General features: G+C 36.0%; 1 protein-coding gene across 1 annotated transcript in view; it reads left to right on the top strand.

The window, feature by feature from the left end:
- The window catches only part of LOC137392745 (lactase-like protein), a 20,968-nt gene extending 19,652 nt beyond the window's left edge, over positions 1-1,316 (top strand). The window contains exon 8 of the mRNA XM_068079071.1: positions 631-1,316. Coding sequence (XP_067935172.1) covers positions 631-914 — 284 coding nt within the window. The 3' untranslated portion in view covers positions 915-1,316. The remainder of the gene's footprint in view (positions 1-630) is intronic.
- Positions 1,317-10,169: the final 8,853 nt, after the last annotated feature.

Genomic DNA, 10,169 nt, shown 5'->3' on the forward strand with positions numbered 1-10,169 from the left:
CTAGCTAGTATATATAGTGTATATAACCATATATAAGGACTAGCTAGTTTATATATAGTGTATATAGCCATATATAAGGACTAGCTAGTATATATATAGTGTATATAGCCATATATAAGGACTAGCTAGTATATATATAGTGTATATAGCCATATATAAGGACTAGCTAGTATATATATAGTGTATATAGCCATATATAAGGACTAGCTAGTTTATATATAGTGTATATAGCCATATATAAGGACTAGCTAGTATATATATAGTGTATATAACCATATATAAGGACTAGCTAGTATATATATAGTGTATATAGCCATATATAAGGACTTGCCTAATTGCATGGTAAGATACTCGTTTGGCGAACGGGAGATTCTGAGATCCAATTCAGATTGAAACAGATATTTTATTTTTAAGTTTTAATAGCTATAGCCGGACAAACCTAAGTACACTCATACGGACAAACTTTGAGATTTATATGAATAAGATAAGAATATGGAAAATGCAGTATGAACTTATGACCTTTGTTGCTACTGTTTCGCTAGCATTTAGTATTTAAGTATTCTTACACCAAGCTTACAAATATCATGAGAAAACTACATGTAGTTACTGAAGATTTGCCAATTGTTTTAGCCATTGATGATGGCTGCAATGTGATGGGGTACACAGCATGGTCCCTACTAGATAACTTTGAGTGGAGTCAAGGCTACACAGAGAGATTTGGACTTCATTTCGTAAACTTTACTGACCCTGATAGACCTAGGACAGCTAAAGACTCAGCTAAGTGGTACAAGAAGCTGATTGCAAATAATGGTTGGAAACCTCTTTCACCCACAACCACATCTGGTTCAGCTATGAGCATGTTTGCATCTAGCTGGTTAATGTTCTCTGTCACTATCCTATGTTCGTTGTTGTAATCACCATTGTAGGTTTTTTTGACAACTCCTACAGTAGTCACGAACAGAGTTGAAAAATGTAATCAAATCACGCAGTATAATTTATAATTTATGATTCTTTTATCTGCTGACAGCAGTGAGCTGACAGCATAGCAAGCTGAAGTAGCCTAACATGAGAAAGAACCTGTAATGTTTTTTTCTTCAGTTTCACAGGTATGCTATAAAACTATGAAGATAAGAACTTTTGAACAATTGGTGTGTAATGGAAGTGAGTGCTTGCAGTAATCGTTTTATCCTTCTTATGTGTATGAATTAAATTGATTTTCAAATTTATTAAATAAATGGTAAGCAACACTTTATGAAATTTTAAAGTAAATGCAAATTGGTTAATTTTGAGTGTCACAACATAAATAAAACATTATTAGATGCATGATATGACTTACAAATCTGTTTGTAACAACTTTAAGAAAATGATATTTACTGACATTTATGGGCTACACACAATATGTAATGGCGCATACCATATGTAATTATACATGCCATGTGTTATTATACACACTGTAGGTAATCATGCATACTATATATAATTATACACACCATGTGTATTTCTACGGACACCATATGTAATTACACACACCATGTGTAATTATACACCCCAAATGTAATTATGCACTATATGTGTATTTGTACATGCCACATGCAGTTATACATACCATATGTAATTGTATACTCCAAATGTTAGTATATGCACTGTATGTAATCATACATATACACATCATAGGTAATTATACACATCATGTGTACTTATACACACCATATATAATTATACACACCATATGTAACTATACACACCATGTATAATTATATATATCCTGTATAAATATTGATACAATATTTAATTATATATGCCATGTGTAATTATACACACTGTAGGTAATTATACACACTGTAGGTAATTATACACACCCCATATGTAATTATACACACCGTATGTAATTATACTCACGGTATGTAATTATACACACCATATGTAATTATACACATCATATGTAATTATACTCAGCATATGTAATTATATTCAGCATATGTAATTATACACACCATATGTAATTATATTCACCATATGTAATTATACACACCATATGTAATTATACACACCGTATGTAATTATACACATCATATGTAATTATACACATCATATGTAATTATACACATCATATGTAATTATACAAACCATAGGTAATTATACACACCATATGTAATTATACTCACCATATGTAATTATACACACCATATGTAATTATACACATCATATGTAATTATACACACCATATGTAATAATACACACCATATGTAATTATACTCACCATATGTAATTATACACACCATATGTAATTATACACACCATATGTAATTATACACAATATATGTAATTATACACATCATGTGTAATTATACACATGTGTAATTCTGTGGATTATTGCTAAATTCAAAATTTGTTATTAGCTATAAAGATGTATCTCTTTAACCTGTTTGTGTTCCGTTACACAAAAGTTTGCGGACAGACTTTGTAACCCTATAATGAAGATAATTTTGCTGCCTAAACCACTCATGCATCAGCACCAAGACTGCTAAATACTATTTTAACTAGTATAACAGAAGCTTGTATGAAAAATGCAACTCAAAAGCTTTGACTTGTTTCAACTCAGCTTTTTAGGCGCCACAAAACTCAATTGCCTTCAAACGTATATCAAATAATTTCACACAGCTCACCACAATTCCACCATACAAACTACCACACAATGCCAACTACTTTCACACACCTCACCACATATTCACCACCATTCACCACACATTCACCACACCAAGTATCAACTACTTTTACACATCTCACCACACTTTTATCACACAAAGTTAACTGAAACTCTGAGCAATCAGTTTTGACTACCATGTGAAACCATGACTTCAAATTCAAGTAATTGTTCCTATTACCTATTAACAATGTTTTTAAAATTACTATTATGTTATTATCACTAGCTTTCAAGAGCCAGTTTTTAATCTTTGGAGTTATCTAACACCCATGACTAAGAACCTGCATTACCGTCTTTACCTAAAAAATCTCATTCTTTTTTCTGATTTCTATCGCTCTTTAAATAAAAGTAATTCACACGTGTGTAATCTGATGTGCTTATTTGCTGTTTCTATCAAAATAGTATTCTAAAAGAGCTACCTAGTTAAATTCACTGTTCAAACTAGTTTTCCTAGCCCAATAGTTTTAATGATAATGAACTTACAATTCTATAGTAAATCAATAAAGAGCCACATTTGGTTTGTTAGTGCCCTCACTCAGAAAAGCCCTCACTCAGAGAAGCCCTCACTCAGAGAAGCCGAATGTATGGAAAGTGTCAATACACACTAGAATGTATGTATTGATTGCATTTCAGGAAAGCTAGCTGATATTTGATAATTGATAGCGATAGTTTCTTTGAATGAAGTGGTTATCACTCTAGGGGGAGATAACTCTATGGTTATGCGCTACAAACTTTGCAAAATCATATTCTCCTCTGGACATAGAAACAGGCATCCAGTAACGATATTTAGAGACAGAATTAACAAGTCACAAATCAATTACCGTGGTGAGAGACATAACAAACTCATATTGTTAACACGTCAATATTTTATAAACAGGCTATGAGACTGATTCAGCTAAAGCTCCCTGAAAATATACATGGAATGTTTTAAAATCCCTCTTTTTGCTAGAGATAAACTGAAGGCTGTCTAATGGTCTTCTACCATCAAAATGGGAAACCTTTAAAGTTACACTCGCTCACCTTCCAACAAATTGTTGAAATCCAAAACCAAATAAACAAGAATAACTAGTCCCCGTGCTTTTATTACAGTTTAAAAACTCTGCACCAAGACATTTCGATCACTAAATACATGTGACAAACATGGCTAGCTGGTCGCTATCATAAATGGTATTGCAACTGAGACGAACCCTAATCATGCAAAAAAGTGTACATTTGCAATGCTTATGTACACTGACTTTGACTATTTTATATGCAATGCATATGTACACTGACATTGACTATTACATATGCATTGCATATGCAATAGTCAATGTCAGTGTACATATGCAATGCATATGTACGCTGACATTGACTAATGCATATGCAATGCATATGTACACTGACATTGACTATTGCATATGCAATGCATATGTACACTGACATTGATTATTGCATATGCAATGCATATGCAATAATCAATGCAGAGTTCAGAAAAGATGACTTCTTGTAAGCTTGTAACTTGAGTACTTTAGTTCAGTCTCTATGTGTTGCAGTAGCATGTTTACTGAGAGCTGGTTAAAGGGGACCAAATTCATATGATTCTCTATTTGGCCCTTTTCAACCAGCTACAGCCAACACAGCGCTGACTTGGCTTCAACTGCTGCTCAGCGTGCTTCTTCTCAAGACTCGGGTAGATGTGAACTCATCGAAACAAGCAGCAACATACTTCATTACATTCCATGTCATGGCTTCATCATAGCTTGCAATGAAATATGGAGCTGACAGCCTCAATCAATCACTTGCTTATAGCTTTTTTAGAGCAACATCTGCCGGAAACTTCATCTTTACTTGTATACAGAATGATTGAGAAGATTATATGTTAGACTTTTCTAAACTTTGAAATCATATTTAGCTGTAGAAAGGAGTCATTCATGAATTTGGTACAACCTTGGACCTTGTGGATAGAAATTTGAAGTCATCACCGCTTCAAGAATTTACTCTCCTCTGCACATGGAAACAGGCATTCAGTAATGACACTTTAGAGACAGTATTAACAAGCCATAAATCATTTACCATTGTGAGAGGCATATCAAACTCAAATTGTCAACATCTCAATATTTTATGAACAGGCTATAGGGCTGTCCCAACTGAAGCTCCTAGAAACATAAATGAATATGATGTGTTAACGCCAGCACGAGCAAAGTAGAACACGATAGTAGAACATTCTAGTGCTCAAAACATAGGCATAACTAGCCTTACAGCCATAATCCCAAGCTAAACTAATTAGCGCAAGCACAAACCCGCCTTTCTTACAGCTATCGTATCTAAATCATCAAAGCAATAATGCATAGCGCATTATAGCTCATAATACATAATAGGGCTGAGATTATACAAGCAACCTTTCACAGTATTTCATCACGCAATTCTTGAATGGCTTTTCCATCACCTCTCAAATTGGCTAATGGTCCTCAAGTAAGAACTCAAGCAAGAACTGTCATAAGTTCATTAGCTTTCTCCATTACTTTCACAGTAAGAATATATAAGGAGAAACATACTGCAGTATTTGCTCTCTGACAGCTGGCTAGGCTTTACTCCTAATGGCCAAAGTTCAGATCAATGATCTATTACTTGAAAACTTTGTTATGGTGAGCTCATACATACCTTGAAGATGACTGATTCAGGCTATCAATGTCTAAATCTGGAAAGCATGTCAGCTTAGAGCTGTAGCCATCTATTTCAGCTACAAGATTTTGATGAAAACTTTTTAGGTTATTCGCCTATAGAGCAAGCTAAGTTAACAAGGTAAGTTAGTTTCTTTACAACATTGCATGAGCAGATAACTTCTTTTTAGAAAGGTAGTTTAATCAGGCTTACATATTTGATGGGAATGTTTCAATAATGTTACTAGAATAGATGTCCTGCTCCTTAAGAACTTGGTGTCCTGCTCCTTAAGAACCTGGTGTCGTGCTCCTTAAGAACCTGGTGTCCTGCTCCTTAAGAACCTGGTGTCCTGCTCCTTAAGAACCTGGTGTCCTGCTCCTTAGGAACCTGGTGTCCTGCTCCTTAAGAACCTGGTGTCCTGCTCCTTAAGAACCTGGTGTCCTGCTCCTTAAGAACCTGGTGTCCTGCTCCTTAAGAACCTGGTGTCCTGCTCCTTAAGAACCTGGTGTCCTGCTCCTTAGGAACCTGGTGTCCTGCTCCTTAAGAACCTGGTGTCCTGCTCCTTAAGAACCTGGTGTCCTGCTCCTTAAGAACCTGGTGTCCTGCTCCTTAATTACATGGTGTCCTGCTCCTTAAAAACCTGGTGTCCTGCTCCTTAAGAACCTGGTGCCCTGCTCCTTAAGAACCTGGTGCCCTTCTTTGAGGTACAGAGAATTTTTGTAATTTTATCTATTTTACCGATGCAGCGGAACTCCTGAGTACCAGTTTAGTATTGATTCATGATAAACTCCAACTGATATGCGTATTATGTTTGTAAAGTCCATACGTATACACATATCTATATATATGTACACATATTTATATACATATATATATAATATATATATATATATATAAAATATATATATATATAATATATATATAATATATATATAATATATATATAATATATATATAATATATATATAATATATATAAATTGTTTCCTCACCCTGGTTAACCCGTATGGGTGGTAATTTTTGCTCTAACTCGGGTCTCCTACCAGAGACCTGAGAGTTTGAGCACTCGCCTCAAGATCTTAGCCGTTCTCAATAGCGCACTTTTCTGCAACTCACCTGATTTGATTGCTGTCGGTATCTGGGCAAGCCACATTTTATGCGCCGGTTTTACTGCGTCCAGTGCCCCAATGACTACTGGGATTACAGTTGTTTTTACATCCCAGCATTTTTCAATCTCTTCTCCAAGAGGGAGATATTTCTCTACCTTTTATTTTTTTGCTGGCTATATTGTAGTCATTGGGTACTGCTATATCTATTATAGTAGCCCTCTTGTGCTCCTTGTCCACCACCACTATATCTGGTTGGTTTGCTAGGACATGCTTGCCAGTCCGGATGTAGAGGTCCCAGAGTATCTTAGCGGGTCATTTTCATTGACCTTACCAAAAGCTTCCCACCAGTGTTGTGGCTTATTAAGGCCATACTCGTCACATAGACTTCCATACACAACACCTGCGACATGATTATTCCACTCAGTGTATGCGTTTCCTGCTATAGCTGCTTGCATCCACCGATGAGATGATGTGTTGAATGGTCTCAGGTGCATCTTTGCACAGTCTGCATATATATATATATATATATATATATATATATATATATATATATATATATATATATATATATCTACAAACATATTTATATATGTATATAAACACATATATTTATATATGTATATATACACATATATTTATATATGTATATATACACATATATTTATATATGTATATATACACATATATTTATATATGTATATATATATACATATATATTTAAATAGTCGACAATATAATTATTTATAGGGGTACTAGTCAGCTGATATGCTAATCGCTCTATGCTATATCTGGGTAGTGCATTCTGGGTAACACTGCCATCAGGTAAAAATAAACAACCATCTAGAATTCTAGGTGTCTGTGCAAGTTTAACTAGGCGGCGTGAATATGTGAATTAATATGAAACTGGCAGCTCACCCGCCAGCTCATGTCAAATCAGATGCATATCAGGAAGTAGATACAAGTCTTTCACAGGAGACAGGCTCGGTAAAGCAATAAGACATCCCTCAGGAGAGTGATAAATGAAAGATGTGATAATGCTACTTCTATGGCTCAGACAACGCCTGCATAACTGCATCAAACGGCACACTCATCAGTACGACTGTTTTTAGAAAGCCGTGGTCTGTATCGAATCAGCTGCCACAGTCTACTTGTTTGCCACAAATGGATCGCAATGTATTTGACACAAGGAGAAGCAATGGGGTGTAGAGAAGAGGCGATACCTAATGAATACCTTAGTTCTGTATGAGAGGCAAGAGTTCATACTGTACCTGAGTAAGCAATGCAGCTAACTTCAATCTCTCTTCCGTTCATCGCTCCTCATTCCCTGCAATACCAGACTTAATAAGGCTAATCCTAGATAGAGTGCCTGCTAGAATCGATTGAGTAATTTCATTTGATACTCTGACTAATGCATGCTTGCATTCCCTCATAAGTGTGCTCTGCTCGCCTCTAACCACTAACTTAATTCTTGTCTCCGCTCTATACCCATTAGCATCATATGCCATGCCAGTGCTCTCAAGAGCTAATTTATTCCAAGATCCTATTGACTACATTTGAACAGTTATGGGATGGCTTGTCTACCCTCCCTTAATACACTCAACTTTTTGTACGAGGCTCATTTGCATGTCTAATTTCTTCCGAGTAGAGATACTCGCAAGCATCTGGCCTAACACACATCAATAATGGAGATGAAATAAAAGTAGTGTCATATCCTGTGACGACAGCCTTGGCGGCCTCTGTCATGATCACATAGATCAACTAGTGGATATGAAGGTAACATATAGCATGGCTAGAAAAACATACACTATTGACTTACAGGAATTAAGCAATAACTACTCCCATTGCAGGTTAGCAGAGATGGCCAGTATTCGTGGTTGCAACAGTTCTTGGTAAAACTACAGACAGACAACACCTTCATGTTGTGAGTTTCTCATAGGCTGATACCAGCTATCACAAACCTCACTTCTCATATCAACGTTCGTGCTAGCTCAAGCATTCATATGCCCCTCTCATATGCTCTCATAGGCCCCCTCATATGCTCTCATAGGCCCCTTTTATACGCTCTCATATGTTTTAATAGACATTGCATAGCAGTCCTACACTAGATCTCTAGATCACAACTACACCGTTTCTGTTTTCATTACCCCCTGTTACAACTTTTACTTGTGACTGTGTAAATTAATTACGATTCTCACACCAGTCGCTACGCAGCGGTACAGTATCTTACAGCAGAACACAGTATCTCACATTAGGACACAGTGTCTTACATTTGAACACAGTGTCTTACATTTGAACACAGTGTCTTACAATTGAACACAGTGTCTCACATTCGGACACAGTGTCTCATATTAAAACACAGTGTGTAATGGTAAAATACAGTGTCTCACACTGGCACACAGCGTCTCACAACTGAATTCTTATTCTAAATGTTAAGGAAATAACTTTTGAACAGATTTACATTCCTGAACAATATTTAGTGAAAGCAAAAAAGAAACTCGGGTGATTCGTTGAGCTTGTAAGTGTCCAGTAAACAGTTTGAACTCAACCATGTTTTAAAAATTTCACCTCAACAAAGCAGTTTATTTTAAGCTAGCGAATGGCACGCCACTTTGAAGCTGTTTCTCCAATGTTGTCGTTTCTTTCTTCAATTGTTGACAAAGGCGTGCAGGCTATAATCATACATTTTAACTGGCAGCTATAACTAACTACTCTTCCTATTTTCTTATCATTGGCAATAAGAAGCAATGACTTCTAAGCTCGTTAAATATCATTGATTATCAGAATTTTATCACATGGCTTGGGGTTCACATTAGCTGAAAACTGTTACAAGCAAGATGTTTGAGAGCTCAGATTTTCTTCATAAAAGTATTTTATGACAATAATACAGCTTTGTCAGAAATTATGAAGTCTCCTTACGTTTTAGGAAACAATGGTTTACTGCGTTAATCTTGCTAGAAACATTGATAAACTGTATATCAACGACTGCAATATGGTGTATGTGTAAATGCTTAGATGGTGCACGTGTAGATGGTGTATGTGTGGATGTGTAGATGGTGTACGTGTGGATGTGTAGATGGTGTACGTGTGGATGTGTAGATGGTGTACGTGTGGATGTGTAGATGGTGTACGTGTGGATGTGTAGATGGTGTACGTGTGGATGTGTAGATGGTGTACGTGTGGATGTGTAGATGGTGTATGTGTGGATGTGTAGAGGGTGTATGTGTGAATGTGTAGATGGTGTATGTGTGGATGTGTAGATGGTGTATGTGTGGATGTGTAGATGGTGTACGTGTGGATGTGTAGATGGCGTACGTGTGGATGTGTAGATGGTGTATGTGTGGATGTGTAGATGGTTTATGAGCAAATGTGTAGATGGTGAATGGTTTATGCTTCGATGTGTAGATGGTTTATGAGTAAATGTGTGTAGGTGTGGATGTTGGCAGCAATCATCTTTTCAGCTCTCTGCAAACCATGCGTCACCATGTGAACATATAGTCACAATACCATCTGCATGAGTTTATCAAGTCTGTTTTCTGTAAATACACTAAGTATTACTCAGGCTTTTATGTGTAAAACATAATACAGGAGGTTTCTATCTAGACTTCATATCTAGACTTCATATCTAGACTTCATATCCAGACTTCATATCCAGACTTCATATTTAGACTTCATATCTAGACTTCATATTTAGACTTCATATCTATACTTCATATCTAC

This window comes from Watersipora subatra, chromosome 1, assembly GCF_963576615.1.
Source record: "Watersipora subatra chromosome 1, tzWatSuba1.1, whole genome shotgun sequence".
Classification (NCBI taxonomy): Eukaryota; Metazoa; Bryozoa; class Gymnolaemata; order Cheilostomatida; family Watersiporidae; genus Watersipora; species Watersipora subatra.